The sequence below is a fragment of the Coenobita brevimanus genome, chromosome 30 (genome assembly GCF_032717465.1).
Source record: "Coenobita brevimanus isolate Jiangsu-jjx chromosome 30, ASM3271746v2, whole genome shotgun sequence".
Lineage (NCBI taxonomy): Eukaryota > Metazoa > Arthropoda > Malacostraca > Decapoda > Coenobitidae > Coenobita > Coenobita brevimanus.
In genome coordinates, this window is record NC_136983.1 from 32,870,073 (window position 1) to 32,893,042 (window position 22,970).

General features: G+C 43.1%; 1 protein-coding gene across 1 annotated transcript in view; it reads right to left on the reverse strand.

The window, feature by feature from the left end:
* Positions 1 to 8,775: 8,775 nt before the first annotated feature.
* The window catches only part of LOC145395289 (juvenile hormone esterase-like), a 28,818-nt gene continuing 14,623 nt past the window's right edge, over positions 8,776 to 22,970 (reverse strand). The window contains exons 6-9 of the mRNA XM_080268967.1: positions 22,735 to 22,925; positions 12,557 to 12,707; positions 11,999 to 12,177; positions 8,776 to 8,802 (exon numbers count right to left, since the gene is read on the reverse strand). Coding sequence (XP_080125093.1) covers positions 8,776 to 8,802; positions 11,999 to 12,177; positions 12,557 to 12,707; positions 22,735 to 22,925 — 548 coding nt within the window. The remainder of the gene's footprint in view (positions 8,803 to 11,998; positions 12,178 to 12,556; positions 12,708 to 22,734; positions 22,926 to 22,970) is intronic.

Below are 22,970 nucleotides of genomic sequence, written 5' to 3' on the forward strand. Positions count from 1 at the left end.
ATTTCATGTCGAATGTTTTCAAGCAGTCTCTGAAAGAGTTGGGCATCACCCAGATCACGTCTTCAGCTTATCATCCCCAGACCCAAGGAGCGTTGGAGAGATATCATCAAACACTCAAATCGATGCTCAAGAAATACTGTTTGGAACATCAGAAAGACTGGGATAAAGGTCTTCCATTCGTTGTGTTTGCCGCAAGAGAATCTCCAAATGAATCACTGGGCTTCTCACCTTTTGAACTACTGTTTGGCCATGAAGTAAGAGGACCCCTTAAGTTACTCAAGGAATGCTGGCTGTCGGAGGAAGATGACGTCAACCTGCTGGAGTATGTGATGAAGTTCAAAGAACGGCTGTCCACTGCTTTACAGCTGGCGAGAGAGAATTTAGGAGCTGCTCAGGAGAAGATGAAGACTTGGTATGATAAGAAGTCCAGGTTACGCCACTTTCAGCCAGGAGATCAGGTTTTGATTCTGCTACCGGTGCATGGGCAACCTCTTCAAGCCAAGTTTAGTGGTCCTTATTTCGTGGAGAAGAAACTCAGTGATGTCAACTATGTCATCGCCACACCAGATCGTAGAAAGAACAAGCAACTATGTCACATCAACATGCTAAAGTTATATCACAGGCGGGACGAAAATAATCCAGTCTGCACTGTAGCTGTTCCACCCGAGTCTGCAAGTGAAGCTCTCCCATGCAGTATGAGCCTGAGTGATAGTTTGGGGAAGAATCCTGATATCATGAATGATCTCCAGACTAAGCTTTCTCATCTACATCCCGAGGAAAGGCAGGAGTTTTCGGCATTACTGCAAGAGTACCCGCAAGTGTTCCGTGCTACTCCAGGAAGAACCACTGTGTTGATGCATGATGTCGATGTTGGAGACGCAAAGACAATTAAACTGCCTCCTTACAGTGTGAACCCAGTGAAAGTTCCTCTCATCCAGAAGGAGCTTGGCTACCTGTTGGACCACAAGATGATTGAGCCCTGTCAGAGCGAGTGGAGTTCTCCTGTCACTCTAGTCCCTAAGCCAGGTGGGTCACAGCGGCTTTGCATCGACTACAGACGTGTTAATCAGATAACCAAAACAGACACTTACCCTCTCCCTCGTGTGGAAGATTGCATAGACAAGATCGGAAAGGCTAGGTACATAAGTAAGTTTGATTTGTTAAAGGGATACTGGCAAGTACCTATGACTGAACATGCTAGGGAGATCTCATGTTTTGTAACACTAGGAAAGGCTTTTGCATGTTCTGTAATGCCGTAAGGTATGAAGAATGCACCAGCCACATTTCAGAAGCTCATGAATGTTGTAACAGAGGGTTTGGCAGGGTGTTTTGTTTATATTGATGATGTATTAATCTTCAGTGACAACTGGAAAGATCACCTATGCCATGTCAGTAAATTTCTTGAGCGTTTGGTTCAGGCTAATCTTGTAGCTAATTTATCAAAGTGTGAGTTTGGTCAAGCTAAAGTTCAGTACCTTGGGTACGTAATTGGTGATGGACATGTTGCACCACCAGGAGCTAAGGTTCAGGTTATAAGTGATCTTCCCAGACCTAAAAGTAGGAAAGAGCTACAAAGATTTTTGGGAATGGTAGGTTATTACAGGAGATTTGTTCTTAACTTTTCTATTCTTGTATCACCACTTACAGACCTACTGAAAAAGGGAGTTAAATTTGTCTGGACCAATAACTGTGAATCCTCTTTCAGCAAACTTAAAGCTATCCTATTAAGTCAGCCAGTGCTCGCTACTCCAAATTTTGCTAAGCCTTTTAAGATGTCTGTTGATGCAAGTGATACAGGAGCTGGGGCTGTTTTGCTGCAAGAGGATGATCAGGGTATTGAACATCCTGTATCTTATTACAGTAAGAAGTTCACTCCACCTCAAAAGAACTACTCAACTATTGAGAAAGAGCTTTTGGCCTTGATTTTGGGTTTACAGCATTTTTCATTTTATTTGTGTTCTGGTTTTGACCCCATAGTCATTTATACCGATCATAACCCACTGAAATTCCTTAGTAAGTTTAAAGATAAAAATCAGAGATTGACAAGATGGAGTCTACTTCTTTAGGAGTATTCATTAGACATACAACATGTCAAGGGGAAAGAAAATGTTATTGCAGATTGCTTATCTAGACTTTAGACAGATTGTTTTAGAGTAATAAGAAATTTTCTTTGTAAATTTCTTTTTCTTTGTGGGGAGGTGTTACATAGCCTATGATTTCATCATCCTTTGTGTAATTCTAACGTACAGTGTGCTGCCTGTTTGATCACGAGCGTGTTCTGCCTCAGTCCCCCCCTTCTACCGTTATAGTAGAGTAAGTCGTCCTTTCTGTTGTTCAGAGCGGGATTGTCAGCTCTTTGTCCCCATGGCTTCATTTGCGCGTCCTTCTTACAAGTTGTATCAACTCTGCCGGCCCCTATATAATGAGCTCAGTCTCTACATTAATTGCCACTTAGATCTACTCCTCATTTTGTTCACATCTCTGTCCTCCCCTGTACAGTTATTATTGAGTGCTCAGGAAGTCTCCAACCATCTAGCAGCTGTGTAATTTGAGTATAAGTGTTGTTGCATTTTGTTCTTGTACTGTGTAGCATAAGTTTAATTTGTAGGCCTAGTAACGTTTTTTTGTAATTCATGTAGAGTTCTTATTGTCAGTCATTTTTGATAATAGTTTGTATCTGTAATAATTTATCTTGCATTAACTGAGCATTACCCAGTGTATTTTCATTTTATCAGGGCTGACTTAGGTAAATTTACTCTTGCTAATTTCGTGTTAATAGAGGCTATTGCAGTTAACCATATATTTAACCTGTTTTTTGCCATTACATTATCCTTATTAGTCCTGAATGTTTTGTTGTTAGTTTGAGCATTAAACTTTAACTTGTAATTTTACCTAACTCTTTTGTTTTGAACCTGGAAATTTACGGGACAGTAGTGATTTTTAGTATTCTCACTTAAAGTGTACATTATCTTTCTCTGTTCCGTAACAATATATATATATATATATATATATATATATATATATATATATATATAAAACCCAGCCACTGGGGGCACAAGCCAGTGCAACTCAGTGCCGGTCCCAAGCCCGGATAAATGGGGAGGGTTGCGTCATGGAAGGGCATCCGGCGCAAAAACCCCAGCCAACTCAATATGCGGAGCACAAAAGGAAACTTCATACCGGATCGGTCGTGGCCCGGGTCAACAACGACCGCCACTGGTGCTGTTGTCCAACAGGGGGCCAGTGGAAAATATGCGACTGTTGGACGAAGGAAGGAGAGGAGGAGAAGAGGAGGAAGACAGTCCCAGAGGAAGCGGGAGAGAAGGAAGAGTAGAAGAGTGGAGATAAGAGTGGGATCTTTGAATGTGGGCACGATGACGGGTAAAGGGAGAGAGCTGGCCGATATGATGGAGAGGAGAAAGTTGGATATACTGTGTGTGCAGGAGACAAAATGGCAGGGAAGTAAAGCGAGGATGATTGGAGGAGGGTTCAAGTTGTTTTACCATGGCGTAGATGGGAGGAGAAATGGTGTAGGGGTGGTAGTGATGGAAAAGTATATAGATAGTATATTGGAGGTGAAGAGAGTGTCGGATAGAGTAATGGAACTGAGTGGGTCCTGATTAATGTCATCAGTGCATACGCCCCGCATGTGGGGGTGTGACTTGGAGGAAAAGGAAGAGTTTGGGAGTGAAGTAGAGGAAGTGATTCAGAGCATACCCAGGGAGGAAAGAGTGGTTATGGAAGCGGATTTGAAGGGGCATGTTGGAGAAGGAAATAGTGGTGATGAGGAGGTGATAGGCAGGTACGGTGTCGGGGAGAGGAACGCTGAAAGTCAGATGGTTGTTGATTTTTCAAAACGGATGGAGATGGCTGTAGTAAACACTTATTTCAAGAAGAAAGAGGAGCACAGGATTACGTATAAGAGTGGTAGAAGGAGGACGCACATAGATTTTATCCTACGTAGGAGATGCAATGTGAAAGAATTCAGTGACTGTAAGGTAGTGCCAGGGGAGAGTGTAGTAAGACAGCATAGGGTGTTGGTTGGAAAGATGAGTCTGAAAGTGAAGACAAGGAGGAAAGTGAGAGCTGAACCAAGGATTAGGTGGTATAAGCTGAAGGAGCAAGACTTCAGTAGTAAATTTAGGGATGAGGTGAGCCAGGCTTTCGGAGGCAGGGAAGACGAGGACGGATGGGCAGTTATCTCGGAAGTGGTGAGGGAGAATGCCAAGAAGGTACTTGGGGTGACAACGGGACAGAGGAGAGAAGACAAGGAGACTTGGTGATGGAATGAGGAAGTACAGGATAACATAAATAGGAAGAAGCAGGCAAAGAAGAATATGGATAGACACAGAGACGAAGAAAGCATTCGGGAATATAAGGAGACAAGGAACATAGCCAAGAAAGAGGTTGCTTAGGCAAAAGAAAATGCATACCAGAAGCTGTACGAGAAGCTGAATAGTATATAAGGGGAAAAAGACCTGTACCGATTAGCCAAGCAGAGAGGCAGAGCTGTGCGGGATGTGCAGCATGTTAGAATGATAAAGGATGCAGATGGCAATGTACTGACAAGTGAGGAGAGTGTACTAAGAAGGTGGAAGGAGTATTTCGAAGAGTTGATGAATATAGAAAATATGAGAGAGGGAAGGTTGGAAGAGTTGGAGGTGGTGAGTCAGGAAGTGCAAGAGATCAGCAGAGAGGAAGTGAGGAATGCCATGAAGAGGATGAAGGATGGCAAGGCAGTGGGCCCAGATGGTATACCAGTGGAAGCATGGAGGAGCTTAGGAGAGATGGCTGTGATGTGGTTTACCAGATTGTTTAACAAAATCTTGGAGGGTGAGAGGATGCCTGAGGAGTGGAGAAAAAGTATCCTAGTTCCGATATTCAAGACCAAGGGTGATGTGCAATGCTGCAGCAACTACATAGGTACAAAGCTGATCAGCCATGCAATGAAGATATAGGAAAGAGTGGTGAAAGCTAGGCTGAGAAGAGAAGTGAGGATCTGTGAGGAGCAATTTGGTTTCATGCCGTGGAGAAGTACTATAGACGCCATATTTGCTTTGAGAATGGTGATGGAGAAGTACAGAGAAGGCCAGAAGGAATTGCATTGTGTGTTTATAGACTTGGAGAAGGCTTATGATAGGGTACCGAGAGAGGAACTGTGGTACTGTATGAGAAAGTCAGGTGTGGCAGAGAAGTACGTGAGGGCGGTGAAGGACATGTACGACGAAAGTATGACAGCAGTGAGATGTGCAGTAGGAATGACTGAGGGTTTCAAGGTGGAGGTGGGATTGCATCAAGGATCGTCTTTGAGTCCCTTCTTGTTTGCAGTGGTGATGGACAGATTAACAGATGAGCTTAGACAGGAGCCTCCATGGACAATGATGTTTGCGGACGACGTTGTGATATGTCGTGAGAGCCGGGAGGAAGCTGAGGCAGAGCTTGAGAGATGGAAATAGGCACTGGAGAGAAGGGGAATGAAAGTATGCAGAAGCAAGACTCAGTACATGTGTGTAAATGAGAGAGATGACAGGTGAACCGTGAGGCTGCAAGGTGTAGAGGTGGCAAAGGTAGATGAATTCAAATACTTGGGGTCAACTGCACAAAGTAACGGAGAGTGTGGTAGAGAGGTAAAAAAAGAGAGTGCAGGCGGGATGAAGTGGGTGGAGAAAGGTGACAGGAGTGATCTGTGACAGAAGGGTCTCTGCAGAAATGAAAGGGAAAGTTTATAAGACTGTCGTAAGGCCAGCCATGTTGTACGGAATGGAGTCAGTGCCACTGACAAAAAGACAGGAGGCACAGTTGGAGGTAGCAGAATTGAAGATATTGCGTTTTTCACTAGGAGTGATGAGGTTGGACAAAATTAGAAATGAACATATTAGAGTGACAGCACACGTAAGTCAGTTTGGGGACAAAGCTAGAGAGGCGAGACTGAGATGGTTTGGACATGTGTGGAGGAGGGATGAGGAGTATGTCGGGAGGAGGATGCTGGAAATGGAGTTACCAGGCAGGAGAAAGAGAGGAAGGCCAAAGAGAAGGTTTATGGATGTAGTGAAGGAGGACATGCGGGTGGTAGGTGTAAGAGAAGAAGATGCAGAAGACAGAGTAAGATGGAGACGGGTGATCCGCTGTGGCGACCCCTATGGGGAGAGCCGAAAGGAGAAGATATATATATATATATATATATATATATATATATATATATATATATATATATATACTTCATTCATTCATTCATTCATCACGCAGTCCTACGTTGCCCCATGAGAAGCACAAGAGCCTGGGGTTAAGCAAGTTGGTTCTAACATTTCAGATCAGAGTGACCAGCTTAACTCATCCCTGAGTGACAATACGTGAGCAATAAACCCCAACCATCCTTTGGATATAAACCTACACAGGCTGAATCCGATTGAAGCGCCGTAATTACCCACTACACCACTAGGCGCCAAAACGAGGTTATATGATTACCACCCAGAGTAGTAAATGGTTTCCTAACGTACAGGACACCATTTGGTTTGTCACTCAGTGTAGAGTCACCCACAGGCAAAAGGAAAAGGAGAGAATGAAGGAAAGAAAGAAAAGAGAGTGTAAAGTCACTCTGTGGCAGCAGGACGAGGAAGGAAAGAGAGAAAGGGATGGAAGGAAAGAAAGTTGGAGAAGAGGAAATGGCAGACACCGAGAAGAGCACTTCATCGAGTGAGTGGATGATGATAGCCCCCACCTACCACAAATATATATATATATATATATATATATATATATATATATATATATATATATATATATATATATATATATATATATATATATATTCACGACGTGCTACCCAAAAGTTCCAGTAATTTGAATATTTTAGGAAAATAAGTTACTTTGCCTCCTAGTTCTCACTGTTGCCTTCGAAGTAGTCCCCTTGGGCGTGTATACAGTGGTCCCAGCGTTTTTTTCCATGAGTCCATGCATCCCTGGAAGGCTTCAGGCGTGATAGTCTTGAGCAACTCCTGCAGTTCTGTCTGGATCTCCTCAGTCGAGTCAAATCGACGCCCTTTCAGTCGTAATTTCAGCTTGTGAAAGAGGAAAAAGTCCCAAGGAGCAAGGTCTGGCGAATAGGGTTGGTGGGGAATGACTACCGTGTTAGTGGAAGCCAGGAACTGTCAGACAACAATTGATGTATGAGCGGGGGCATTGTCATGATGCAGGACCCAGTCCTTGTTCTTCCACTGTTCTGTGGTTTGCAGCAGATGTTCTCCCTCAGACGCTGTAAAACTTCACAGTAAAACTTTCCGCTGAGAGACTGACCGGGTGGGATGAATTCCTTGTGAACAATCCCTTGGATATTGAAGAAAACGATCAACATCGACTTGACAATGCTGCGAACTTGACACGCTTTTTTCTTTCTTCCTTGAACCGCCTGTACCAGGAAAATGTTCTGCCACGGGGCATAGCACTGTCACCAAAGGCTTGCTGAAGAAACCGGTGAGTTTCTGCAGCCGTCTTGTTGATCTTGAAGCAGAACCTGATGCAGGTTCTTTGCTCCGTGAGGTCCGCCATTGCAAAACCGCCAAACCACCTACACATCACATTACATTAGTAAGCGTAGGTCAACAACATGTCCACTCACAGACACGGCCAGGGCCACGCTGATGCACAAGGGGTGCTGCTGACTCCTCCTAGTGGCAAAAGGCAAAACTGCAAACTTTTGGCTCCCTCTGTTCAGCTTACTAGAACTATTGGGTAGCACCTCGTGTGTGTGTGTGAGTGTGTGTGTGTGTGTGTGTGTGTGTGTGTGTGTAGATAGATAGATAGATAGATATAGATATATATAGATATAGATAGATAGATATGGATAGATAGAAAGATAGATAAATAGATAGATGGATATAGATAGATAGGTAAATAGATACCTACCTACCTACATACGTACATACATAAAGGTTTATTTAATTCACTTATTCTTGCCTTATCTCCAGCACTTCCTTTTCAGAATTAAAAACCAAAATGGCGCAGTCAAATCTGGTCTCAGAGTCCGGGGGGGGGGGACTATAAATTCCCCCACTATTCGCCCCTCTCCCTGTGACGACTGAGAGAGATGCCTGGAACCACTGTCTGACTCAATTCTTCTTCATTTCTGCAACATTCGCGGCCTTTCCTCTAACTTTCTCTCTGTCGAACGTCACCTTTCCTCCTCTAAACCTCACCTTCTCTTCCTGTTTGAGACTCAGGTGTTTGAGGCAACTGACAGCAAACCCTTTTCTGTTTCCTCCTACTTTCTCTATATTCATTTCAAAGCTAAAGGTGGTTGTTGTGTCTATGTAGGCAACGGCTTATCTTGCTCTCGTGTTCCTGAACTTTATTCTTCTGAATTCTCTACTCTCTGGCTTCGGCTTTCTTGTCATTCTCTGACTAAATGTATCTGCACTGTTTACTTATCTCTCAATTCTACTGATTTCTAAAAATTCTTTGACTATCTTACTTCTGCGATGAAACACATTCGATCCATTTCTCCTTTCTCTGAAATCTCCATTCTAGGAGATTTCAATGTTCACCACCACCTTTGACTCTACTGTCCTTTCACTGATCTACCTGGTGAACAAGACTACATCTTTTCTATCCTTAATGACCTAGAGCAGCTTGTACAGCACCTTACCCGTATCCCTGACCGCCTTGGAGACAGCTCCAACATACTTGACCTATTTCTTACAACTAATCCTTCTGCTTACACTGTTAATCTTTCCTCTCCGATGGGCTCCTCCGATCACAACCTAATTAACTTTACCTGTTCTATTGCACCAGTACGGCCTGTGGACCCTGCAAACAAACGTGGACTGTGGCATTTTGGAGCTGCGGATTGGTAGGCCCTCAGGCAGTACTTCTTTGATTTTCCGTGAAATGATTATTGTTTCCATGGCCGGGAGCCATCTGAATGTGCATTGCGCATTACGGAGGTTATTCTCTCGGGCATGGAAGCATACATTTCCTTCTCATGTCCTCTGACTAAGGCAAGAAATCCTTGGTTTAATCACGCTTGTTCTAATGCTTTCTGCAACAAGGAGAGGGACTGTAAAAGTTACCAGAACCAAACCACCCCTGAATCACATCTTCCTTATGTTTCTGGCCGGAATCATGCTAAGTCTGTTCTTCGCTATGGTATAATAAATTTCATCCGTACTAAATGCTCTCAACTCTCCAACTCGAATTCTTCCCTCTCCTTCTGGCACCTTGCCGAAAACCTTTCTAACAACTTTACCTCATCATCCTTCCCTCCTCTTTTCTATTCTGATGGCTCTGTAGCTACTTCTTCTACTGATAAAGCATATCTCTTTGCTCAGAATTTCTCCTCCAATTCCACCTTAGACGATTCCAGTGCTGTTCCTCCATCACTTCTCCCCTCTAACTTCCTCATGGCTGACATTAAAGTTTCTTCAGCTGATGTATTTTCTGCTATCACTGGCCTGAATACTAACAAGGCATATGGGAATGATGGGAGTCCCTCCTGTTGTCCTCAAGAACTGTGCTTCTGTGATTACACGCCTAGGTAAACTCTTTCGCCTTTGTCTTTCAACTTGTACCTTTCCTTCTTGCTGGAAGTTTGCTCTCATTCAGCCAGTTCCAAAGAAGGGTGACCATTCTCAACCCTCTAACTGTCGTCCAATTGCTTTAACATCCTGTGTCTCAAAAGTTTTTGAGTGAATTCTTAGCAGAAAAATTCTTATGCATCTTTCCTATCACAACCTTCTTTCTGACCGTCAGTATGGGTTCCGTCAGGGACGCTCCACTGGCGATCTTCTCACCTACCTTTCAGGCTCTTGGTCATCCTCCTTTCGGGACTTTGGCGAAAGCTTTGCCATCGCACTTGACATCTCAAAGGCTTTCAATCGAGTTTGGCATAAATCTTTAATTTCCAAACTGCCCTCTTATGGTTTGTGTCCTTCTATCTGTGCCTTCATCTATATCTCCCTTTCTGGTCGTTCTATAGCTGCTGTTGTAGACGGCCATCATTCTTCTCCTAGATCTATCAACAGTGGTGTTCCTCAGGGCTCTGTCCTATCACAGACTCTCTTCCTTTTATTCATCAATGACCTTCTAAGTTGTACATCTATCCCTATCCACTCATACACTGATGATTCCACCCTTCACCTTTCCATTCGGTTCCCGCAACATCCATCTCAGCAGTTACTTCAACAAACAAGGGATGTGGCTATGGCAAATGTCTGACTTGGTTCTTATCTCTGACTGGGGTAAACATAATCTTGTTTTTAATGCATCAAAAACACTTTTTACACCTATCAACCCGAAATAATCTTCCACAGGAGTAGACACTAATGTTTAATAAAATCCAGCTCAACCCTGCATCAACCTTGAACATGCTCAGGGTTTCATTCACACTGGACTTATCTTGGAAAGATCATATTGGATCTCTTGTAAAATCTGCTTCCAAGAGATTAGGTGTGCTAAGCCGACTCTGTACCTTCTTTGCCCCTGCAGAGTGGTTGACTTTATACACGGGTATTATTCGCCCCTTGTGTGGAGTACAGTTCTCATGTGTGGGGAGGCTCCCCACATACAGCTCTTCTCAACTGCGTGGAGTCAAAGGCTTTTCATCTCATCAACTCTCCTTTTCTTACTGGCTCCCTTCATCCTCTGTCTCTTTGCTGCATTGTTGCATCTTTATCTCTTTTCTATCGCTACTTCAATGGCCACTGCTCCTCTGAACTGTCTGCTTGCATCCCTCCACCTCTACGACGGGTGCGTAGCACCCGTCTAGCAACAAACTCTCATCGCTTTTCTCTCCAACTGTCTAATGCAAGAGTTGATCGTTATTCCCAGTCCTTCATTTATGCAACAGGTCGACTGTGGAACTGTCTCCCTCTGTCTGTATTTCCTGCCTCCTATGATCTCCAGTCTTTCAAACGCAGTGTGTCCAGGCATCTGGAAATGAACGGATCTTGAATTTGGCTCTCTTTTGTATTGTTTTTGTTTATTTCTTGGAAGGAACGGTTTGCAGGCCCCTGGTCTTTGGTTCCTTCTTTCTTGCACAAAAAAGAAAAATTACAACAAAGGTTGGAGTAAATCGAAAAAAAATTGTTTAACTCATCCTTGCTCGGCATCTTGACCGTTGACCGAGTGTCCCTAAAAACAATAAATTTGCTTTTTGACTGACCTTCAAGCAGTTCATGAAGTTTGGTTAGAATAGGATCAAGACTAATTATTGTCAACAAACACACAAGAAGTCGAAATTTGACTTTCAATTGTTTGTGCTCAAAACCGAATCACTTCATTCTTGCCTTCCCCTCAGTCTTTTCTCCAGGTTTGGCCTAAACTGGATAAAAACTCTTCATTTTCTTTTTGCTTGGACAATCTTAGATCTAGCCCTCCAACCTTGACCTTTGACATATTGTAAGTATACTCACTGACCGATTCTTAATCATTCCACCTTGAAAAAAGTTGATAAATCTGAGTTATTTTCTGTAAACACACACACACACACACACACACACACACACACACACACACACACACACACACACACACACACACACACACACACACACACACACACACACACACACACACACACACACACACACCGAAAGACAGACATAGACACGTCGCTCAAAACATAATACCTGTGGTTGCAATAAAGATGTCCAGGTACAGGTGAAGGCTGATATATTAAGTCAACATGATTTTGCACCGTCTTGTGCGATGAGGAGACGTAAAAAGTACTCTAAAATGAAGCAGAAGAATGGCGTCGAGGTCACCCATAAGGTGAGTAAAATGAGGGAGGGGGAGACCAAGGGTGAGATGGAGGGATAGTGGAGAGGTATATGAGAGGGGGGGGGGTGAGCTATGAGTGGGGCATTGAAATGGCGGGGAACCGGGAGGCGATTTGTTTGTGGGCACCATTTGTGGGATTAAGGCGTCTGGCAAAAGATATATAGATAGAACATCAGCAGAACCTAGCACATAATACGTCTAATAATACAGAATTTTGATACTTTACTTCAATAAGGGGGATTTCATCATGCTCTGTGATGTTGAGGTCCTGAAGGTACTGCAGAAACACTCGCTGCGTCAGATACATGGGCGACTCCACTTCCTCCAAGAATACCGCCTTGGGGCCCACATAGCTAAGGTTGCTCCTCAGTTCCTCAAAAGACTTCTTGGCGTCAGAAAGTAGGCCTGGCAGACAATGAACGAACTGGATAAAAGAGACTTACTTGTGTTCCAGGAGACTCAAACAAAACATTAGAGACAATGAGCGAACGAAGAAAAGACCCTAACGATTTCTACGAAATTTGAACAAAAGATAAATTGGACGAACTGGAAAAATGAGACAAGATCCAAACAAAAAAGAAGAGACTCATTTTCTTCAAGACTGAAGCAAATGATATGAGAACTTCCACAAGATCTAAACAATAGATAAAAGAGACTTGCTTAACTTGCACGTGACAAAAGGAAACACACACACACACACACACACACACACACACACACAAAAACGAAAAACAGGCTTACCTAAAATCAATCAGCTGTAAGTAAAACTCAAATGGAGACTTACTCAATGTCATATAGGCTCCTTCGTCGTTGGTGAAGCCTGACATCATGTCCATCTTGTTGAAGTGACCAGCTTTCAGCAACTGGGCTGGGTAGTCAGGCAAGAAGTCTCCATCTACTCGGGCCATGGACAGACTTGGCCAATAAAACCATTCCTAAAAAATAAATACAGGGTAGTCCACAATATTAGGCATATAAAATCTCGTGTGTACCGCGGACGGCTCAGTCAGACTGACGACCGTCTAAGCTGCATAATTTTACTGAATAGGTCTGTTCAAAAGAAAATGAAGTTTTTATATACTAGACCAACTAGCCGGCATAGCGTGATTGCGACGGGAGTGATGTGTAGCGGTGACTTTGAGCTATACATCCATAGTCTTAAACTATGGGCAGGCGTTCACCTTGCCCTATCCATAACTTTTGGTAATTTTAACGCACGAAAGAGAGAGTGTTCCCCGGCAAACAGGAGAGGATTATCTCAGTAGCACATTCCTCTTCGTTATATTATAGTAGCCTTGTACAAAGAAAACAATGTAAAATTTGAAGGACCGTATGGTGTGTGTGATGGGAATTTTAATTTAATGATAAAAACAAAGTGTAAAGAAAAAAATAAGCATTTATTATTTTTATCGTTTTAAAAGGCTTCACCGCTTCCCTGGAGATGGTTAATTTACTAGATGAAAACAAAGATAAGATACTGTATCCACTTCCATTTTATTTTTCAATAGTTCTGTCATGCTGTTTATCAGATATGGAGCATGATACTTTTGTAATGTTCCATTAATTCATGAAATGATTCCTACAGTGAGACGAATCGTACGAAGTCTCATGTTTGGGTTTTGTAGGCTAAACTTTTCCAGTCCACACTATTTTGCTTTGGCTTGGCAATATATTTTTCTGGTGTATTTTGATGTGGTTTGAGTGAATTTGACCTTTATTTTTGGTGCCCGTGATTGGTTTTCAAATGACCCCCCCCCCCAAGTGACTTGGGGGACTGGTGGGATTTCTGGGTTCTGGGTGGGAAAAATGACAAAAACAAGCATTTGCGGCAAAAATATTGTAGCAATCAGTATGGCCAGCCAAGGCGAATTCGTATTAGGTCCCACGCACGCAGGCCACTTTTCAGTGGACGGTGGCTGCCACTTTTTCATGGCACCACTAAAAAGTGGAGAGGGATGCAAGACACCCAGCACACGGGCCACTTTTTTGTGGCAACCACAGGCAGTTCCACCATGGATGTCGAGGAATGGAATATGTCATCACTGTGCTCCTTAAAAAAAAAAAAAAAAAAAAAAAAAAAAGTTCTGAATGCACCCGATAATCAGCCATAGGTTTATCACGGGTCAGTTTTATACCCTCTAAGAAGACTTAAGAGCGTACCCAGAGAAGTTTACAAACTACTTTAGAATGACCTGTGCTTCTTATGATGACCTGCTGACTGCAACTGGGCCTTCAGTTTCATTTCTGAACACAAACATGAGGAAGTGTGTACCAACGGACGAAAGACTTGCAGTTACCTTATAGAAAAAATAGAAAAACTCATACACCTTGCACAAGAATTTTAATGAGAAAACTTGAGCAAATTAACCACATCTCATAAAATAAATAAGACATCGTATTTTTGCAAGTGTAAGGATCTTAAACTGAAATAAACTGTATAACACAAAAATACGTTCCATTGATATTTAAGAAATTGGCATACTGTTTTGCTTTTCTGAAAATGATGAAACCTAGAGGCACAGTACACACTACACTTCCTATTCAAAATTCACCAAAAATGGCGTCGATTCACTAAGCCTCGGAGTCCCCAGGGGGGGGGGGGAACATAAATGCCCCCGCCATCTGCCCCTCTCCCGGTGACGACTCGAGGTGCCTGGAACCATTGTCTGACTCTCTTCTTCTTCATTTTTGCAACATTCGCGGCCTTTCATCTAACTTTCGCTCTGTTGAGCACCACCTCTCCTCCTCTAAACCTCACCTTCTTTTTCTAACGGAGACTCAGCTGTCTGAGGCAACTGACAGCAAACCCTTTTCTGTATCCTCCTACTTTCTCCATACTCATTTCAAAGCCAAAGGTGGCTGTCGTGTATACATACGCAACGACTTATCTTGCTCTCGTGTTCCTGAACTTGATTCTTCTGAATTCTCCACACTCTGGCATCGGCTTTCCTGTCATTCTCTGACTAAATATATTTGTGCTGTTTACTTATCCCCTAATTCTACTGACTATCAAAAATTCTTCGACTATCTTATTTCTACGATGGAACACATTCTGTCCATTTCTCCTTTCTCTGAAATCTCCATTCTTGGAGATCACCACCTTTGGCTCTCCTCTCCTTTCACGGATCCACCTGGTGAACAAGCCTACATCTTTTCTATCCTTAATGACCTAGAGCAGCTTGTACAGCACCCTACCTGTATCCCTGACCGCCTTGGAGAGAGCTCCAACATACTTGACCTCTTCCTCACAACTAATCCTTCTGCTTACTCTGTTAATCTTTTCTCTCCGTTGGGCTCCTCCGATCACAACTTTATTACCTTAACCTGTCCTATCACTCCGGTATGGCCTGTGGACCCTCCAGGGAAACGTCGTCTGTGGCATTTTGGAGCCGCAGACTGAGAGGCCCTCAGGCAGTACTTCTTTGATTTTCCCTGGAATGATTATTGCTTCCATGGCCATGAGCCATCTGAGCGTGCCTTGCGCATTACAGAGGTTATTCTCTCGTGCATGGAAGCATACATTCCTTTCTCATATCCTTTGACTAACGCAAGAAAGCCTTGGTTTAATCACGCTTGTTCTAATGCTGTCCGCAACAAGGAGAAGGCCTACAAAAGGTACCGGAGCCAACCCACCCCTGAATCACATCATCTTTACGTTTCTGCCCGGAATCGTGCTAAGTCTGTTCTTCGCTGTACTAAAAATAATATCATCCATACTAAATGCTCTCAACTCTCCAACTCGAATTCTTCCCGCTCCTTCTGGCACCTTGCCAAAAATCTTTCTAACAACTTTACCTCATCATCCTTCCCTCCTCTTTTCTACTCTGATGGTTCTGTAGCTATTTCTTCTACTGATAAAGCAGATCTCTTCGCACAAACTTTCTCCTCCAATTCCACCTTAGACGATTCCGGTGCTGTTCCTCTATCACGTCCCCCCTCTGACTTCCTCATGGCTGACATTAAAATTTCTTCAGTTGATGTATTTTCTGCCATCACTGGCTTCAGTACTAACAAGGCATATGGGCCTGATGGGGTCCCTCCTGTTGTTCTCAAGAACTGTGCATCTGTGCTTACACCCTGCCTAGGCAAACTCTTTCGCTTTTATCTGTCAACTTGTACCTTTCCTTCTTGCTGGAAGTTTGCTCTCATTCAGCCAGTCCCAAAGAAGGGTGACCACTCCCAACCCTCCAACTATCGTCCAATTGCTTTAACGTCATGTATTTCAAAAGTTTTCGAGTCAATTCTTAATAGAAAAATTTTAAGACATCTTTCCTATCACAACCTTCTTTCCGATCATCAGTATGGGTTCCGTCAGGGACGCTCCACTGGTGATCTTCTCACCTACCTTTCAGACTCCTGGTCATCCTCCTTTCGGGACTTTGGCGAAAGCTTTGCCATTGCACTTGACATCTCAAAGGCTTTCGATCGAGTCTGGCATAAATCTTTAATTTCCAAACTGCCCTCCTACGGTTTCTATCTTTCTATCTGTGCCTTCATCGCTAGCTGCCTTTCTGGTCGTTCTATAGCCGCTGTTGTAGACGGCCATCGTTCTTCTCCTAGATCTATCAACAGTGGTGTTCCTCAGGGCTCTGTCCTATCACCAACTCTCTTCCTTTTATTCATCAATGATCTTCTAAGCTGTACATCTAACCCTATCCACTCATACGCTGATGACTCCACCCTTCACCTTTCCATTCGGTTCCTGCAACGCACATCTCAACAGTTACTTCAACAAACAAGGGATGAGGCTATGGCACACCTAATGTCTGACTTGGCTCGTATGTCTGACGGGTAAAAATAATATGGTTGTCTTTAATGCATCTAAGACTCAGTTCTTACACCTAGCAACCCGACAAAATCTTCCACAGGTATACCCACTAATGTTTAATAATATTCAGCTTAATCCTGCATCATCCTTGAACATGCTTGGGGTTTCATTTACTCGGGACTTATCTTGGAAAGATCATATTACATCTCTTGTAAAATCTGCTTCAAAGAGATTGGGTGTGCTAAGCCGACTCCGCTCTTTCTTTACCCCTGCACAATTGTTGACTTTATACAGGGGTTTTATCCGCCCCTGTGTGGAGTACAACTCTCATGTTTGGGGAGGCTCCCCACATACAGCTCTTCTCAATAGGGTGGAGTCAAAGGCTTTTCGTCTCACTAACTCTCCTCCTCTTACTGACTCCCTTCAACCTCTGTCTCTTCGCCGCACTGTTGCATCTTTATCTCTTTTCTATCGCCACTTTAATGGTCACTGCTCCTCTGAACTATCTGCTTGCATTCCTCCACCTCTACGACGGGTGCGTAGCACCCGTCTGGCAGCAAACTCTCATCCCTTTTCTGTGTCCAACTCTCTAATGCAAGAATTAACCGTTACCCCCAGTCTTTCATTTATGCAACAGGTCAGCTCTGGAACTGTTTCCCTCTGTCTGTATTTCCTGCTGCCTATGATCTCCAGTCTTTCAAACGCAGTGTGTCCAGGCATCTCAAAATGATCGGATCTTGAACTTGGCTCTCTATTGTATTTTGTTTTTCTCTTGGAGGGAACTGTTACTGCGGGCTCATGGCCTTTGGTTCCTTCTTCCTCGCATAAAAAAAAAATACATTGATAATAACAAAACATCCAATACTGATTTATCAAAGAACTGTGTCATTGCTAGGAAAAATCCACCAACATGATTGCGATAAACAAAATATATAAATGAATTAGTCAGACTGTTCAGCTTCACTTGGAATACCTGGCTTCGTGTCTGGCACTGGGGAGGATACATTAACAACGTTACCTGATACAAACTGTAGACTTTCATGAACTTCAAGCTCTTAACGACTTTGTACTGTGGTGTAACTTTTATTATGGGATTGATAAAATGGATGTGGAAGATGTGCAGTTTGGTCTGGGAGGAAGGTAGAGTCCCGGAGATTTGGAAGTCAGGTATAATTATTCCTCTGTACAAAAGAAAAGGGGAAAAAGAAGTATATGGTAATCATAGGGCATTTGTCTTCTTAGTGCAAGAGGGAAAGTATATGGTAGGATACTTACTGACAAGAGTTAGGAAAATAGCAGATGAATTAGTTGGAGGAGAACAGGGAGGTTTTAGAAAGGGAAGAGGGTTTGTATATCAGATATTTATTCTTAGATCTTTAGTGGAAAAGTTTCTAGAAAAGGGAAAGAAGTTGTATGCGGCCTTCATTGATTTGTAGAATGCATATGACAGGGTGGATAGACAACGGGTGTGGAAAGTATGAAGAATGTATGCAGTATATGGAAAGTTGTTGAATGCAGTGAAGAGTACGTATGAGCGTGCTAAGGCTGCACAGCGTGTGGATAGTGAACTGAGTGAATTTTTCTACTTGAAGATTGGATTGAAACAGGGATGTGTCATGTCTCCATGGTTGATCAATCTGTATATGGATGGGGTTATAAAAGAGATACTGTACAAGGTAGGGCAGTGGATGTTGGAGTAGCCCTAATGAGAAAGGGTGGTGTTTGGAATCTCCTTGTACTGTTGTTTGCAGATCATACTTTGTTGTTAAGTGAAGACGTAGGGTAGCTGCAAGACTTAGTAGATGAGTTTGTTTGAGGTTGTAAGAAAAGGAATCTAAAGGTGAATGCTGGGAAGAGTAAAGTTATGGTTTTCGAGAGAAGTTAAGTCAGTGAATGAATGAGGCTGGATGAGGAGGAAATGGAAAATGTAAATGAGTTTAAGTACTTGGGTAGTGTGATAAGTAAGGATAGAAATTTAGAGGGTGATGTGTCTGAAAGGGTACAACAAGGAAGAAAGGTTGCTGGTTCCTTGAAAGCAGTGATAAGGAACTGGGAAGTGAGCATGGAAGTGAAAAAGTTACTACATGACAAAAGTGTGATACCAACTTTAATGTATGGAAGTGAAGCTTGGACCTTCTGGAGAGACAGAAGTCAAGAGTGAGAGCAGAAGAAATGAGTTATCTGAGAGGGGCCTGTGGAGTCACATGGAGAGACAGATTGACAAATGAGAAAGTGAAGGAGCGTTGTGTTATGGATGTGGATGTGCTAGGAAACGTTAGGTGAAACACTCTGAGGTGGTTTGGCCATGTGGAGAGGATGGAGAGTGAGAGACTGATGAGAAGAGTGTATGTGAGTGAGGTGGAAGGAGGGAGAGGGAGGGGGAGGCCAAGAATGAGATGAAGGGATGGAATGGAGAGGTGTATGAGAGAGGGGTGTGTGAGCTAGGAGCAGGCCAGTGAAATAGCGGGGAACAGGACGACATGGAGGAGATTTGTTTGTGGTCACCCCTTACAGGATTAAGGCTTCTGGCAATAGATAGATAGATAGATAGATCTTGTGTACGCATGTAACCTTGGGAAGGAAGATGTTCTTGGTTAGGGAGAGGACCTAGGGTAGACACATGACCTTGGGTAGGAAATAGACCATCAACAATGCTAGTCCGTCCGCCAGTGCCACAGCAAAGTGGCCCGTGTGCGGAAAGCCATTTGAATTAACGCTATCCATCATCAGTCGCTAGTGGCCAGCCACCGTGGCATGGCGGGTAAAATGGACCCGGTTACCATTTTTTTGCAGCTGCCACTAAAAATTGGCTCGTGTGCGGGCATCCATAGAAATACGTGCGTTTTATTTCTTGTCAAGAAAAAGTGGCAGCCACTGTCCACTGAAAAGTGGTCCATGTGCTGGAGGACTTATTACTGACCGCTTGAAGACCTATGAAGCATTGTCTGACATCGGATCTTTCCAACAGTATAGGTTCTCCAAAGCCAGTATGCATACTCTTATACAAAGCATTCAACAACAATTGCCAGTCTTTAATAATAAAAGAGATAAGAAAAGAGGTCAGAGATTGTATTGTATGTGAATCTTAGAAACTGTCATATTTTTCTTTATTTTTATAAGATTTTAAAATTTAATATTAATCAGTGTTACCAACTGTTGCCATACCTTCCCACACGAAGTGGTCCACTCTCAAGCTTGCAAAACTACCACTTACTTTGAAGGTGTGAGCTTCCAATCCACAAGGGTGTGGGAAGGGTAACCCCTTCCCTCAGTTTCAGGACTATGGGCGTTAGTCTATCACTAGCCACAACACGTCATGTCACTTAGGCATCAGGGTACATGCGCTTGGGCAAACGTGTGCTTAGTGCACTTGGCAATTTGTTGTAATTTGGACAATCAAGGATTTTGAAGAGAGCCATGTTTGCTGAAAATTCTGTTTCAGACAGGGAAAAACTTTTAGGGACTTTTCAAATGTTACAACAGGCATATGGGGAGGACTGTTTGAGCCGAACTCAGTGTCACAAGTGGTTCCAGCAGTTCAAATCGGGAAGAACATCCACAGAAGATTATCTCAAAGCTGGAAGGCCTTCCACATCAAGAGATGATGGTCATGTTGAGAATGTCCGTGCTGTGATCCATGAAAATCGTCACCTGAATGCCGTGAAGTTTCTGACGCAGTAGGTGTCTGTAAAAGTTCGTGCCACAGGATTTTAACTGAAAAAGTGAAGGTGCATTGTGCTGCCACAAAATTTGTGCTGCGTCTGCTAACAGATGAGCAAAAAGAGAAATGTGTCACAGTCAATCAGGAGCTGTTTGATTGTTCGAATATTAATGGAAACACTCTGAAAAATGTTATACAGGTAACGAAACGTGGGTGTACGGCTACAATGTTGAAACAAGAAGGCAGTCATTGCAGTGGGTTGGAATGTTGTCACCGCCCCCCCCCAAAAAAAAAGAATAAAAAAAAAAAAAAATAATAATAATAATAAATAAATATGAAAAATGTCTGAGTTGCTCAAATGTGAAGGTGATGATCATCTTTTTTACTAGAAGGTCGTCGTCCATCATTAATTTGTTTCACCTGATCAGACAGTCAATACAGTTTTACTTGGACACCCTAAAGCATTTGAGGGAGGCGGTGCAAAGCAAGAGGTCTGAGGCGTGCATGGACAAACAAAACATGAATGCTGCACAATGACAATGCATCTGCTCAAGCATCTCTGTTTAATCGTGGCTTTTCAGGGAAGGACGAGACGACTATTGTCCCCAAGTGATTTGGCCCCTGCGATTCCCCCTCCCCCCCAGTAGTTGAAATCTACCCTTAAAGGTCACAGATTTCTGACGATAGAAGTGACAAGAGTATTCGCCAAGTGCACTAAACGCATGTTCACTCAAGTTCGTGTGACTCGATGATTAAGAGACGTGGGATAATATGGCTGGTGTTAGACAAAGTTCAAATTCTCCGCTACACAGCACTCCCAACGCAATCACACTATGCCGGCATGTTGATGCGCTATTAAAAAAAGTTCAGCTTCTCTTTGGACAAACCACTTCCTACAATTGTTTATCATGTCTATCTGTTTGTGTTCTTTGATTATATGGTTGATTAGTAATTTTATGAATTAGCCTAAATCTATGTCTTTCTCACACCAGAAGACCGAGCTGTCCCTGCAACACACAAGACAGGAGGGTGCAGCTGACCAACCACCTTGTATACATCTGTTACGAAAGTGCTGAACATAATGTTATTACACTTGTATTTGCCCCGTATCTCTATGGTACTGGACAAAGCTGTTAACTTATTAAAACTGATGACGTCATTCTTATTATCTTTCTGCCCCTTCAGTCAAGTTTATTCTGCTTTGGAGAAACTTTTCGAACTGAAAGACGTAAATGTAGCCCCCTTCTTTTTTTTTAATTTCTGTTGGTACAAGAGAAGTCAAATAAAATCCAGTGTCGGGATACACAAACACACAATCAATTCCCTGTCGTAACTGTGGTTCTGATATGCAGGACAGACAAGGAGGCGGTCGAATCTTCCTCTGTCTTCTGTTGTAGCTTCATAAGTAAATCTTAGTTACAAGACGAAAATTGCGACAGGTTATAACTGTTTTCTGCAGAAAGATCAGCGAAGAGTGTAAAATTTTCCCTTGTCTAGTTCTTCTTGTAAAATCATATCTAAGGAACCGGGAATCGATCGCAAACATGAGTATTCGATCCCGTAATACAGTGAGTAACACGACATCGGAACATAGCAAGAATACAATGAGAAACACGACATCAGAATATAGCAAGAATACAATGAGAAACACGACATCAGAATATAGCAAGAATACAATGAGAAATACAGCAACGGCATAGGCCTATAGCAAGAATCTATCAATCAACCAGTCCTACATTACCCCATGAGGAGCGTAGAAGCCCAGGGCTAGGCAAGTTGGTCCTGACATTTAAGATGAGAGTGACCAGCCTCACTCATCCCTGAGTGGCATTACGTAAGCAATAACCCCACCCATCCCTTGGATATAAACCTTCACCGGTTCAATCCGATTGGAGCACCGCAATTACCAACTAAACCACCAGGCTCCATAATTTGGTTATATGGTTACCACCCAGCGTTGTAAATGGTTTCCTGGTGTACAGGAAACCCTTCTGCTTGTCACACCAGTGTAGAGTCACCCATAGGCAGAAGGAACAGGAAAGAAAGACAAAACAGGGACTGTAAAGTCACCCGTAGGCAGAAGGACGAGGAAAGAATGAAGTAAAGAAAGACAGAAGAGGAAGGAAGGAAAGGAGGGAGGAGAGGAAAGGGCAGACACCCGAGAGCAGCATTACATCGAGTGAGTGGATGGTGAGCTCCCCCACCTACCAGAATATAGCACGAATACAGTAAGAAACACGACATCGGATTATAGAAAGAATACAATGGGAAATAAGGCAAGGGAATATAGCAAGAATTCAGTGAGAAACGACATCGGAATACAGCAAGAATACAATGAGAATTACGGCATCGGACTAAGGTAGGAATAGTGAAAAATACGATATCATATTATAAGAATCAAATCAGAAATACGATTTGCTGCTACCACGTCGATTTTATTCGCGGACACGCGCGCGCGCGCGCGCACACACACACACACACACACACACACACACACACACACACACACACACACACACACACCAATACTCACTGTTATATTAGGCAAAACTTTCCCCAGGTCAGGGTATGGAACTTGGCTAATGCAGTGGATCAACTCTGAACTGTTGCAGCTTGAGCAGTTGACGAGATCACCCAGTTTGAAAGCCAGCTCTCTGTGGTCTTCTGCATATGCCCAAGGACTCAGAGCTGTCCCCGACTGCAGGATGGCTCGGTGGAATAGCCCTGTGCACATAATTGTCTTAGAAAAAGGTTGTTAGAGCTTGACTG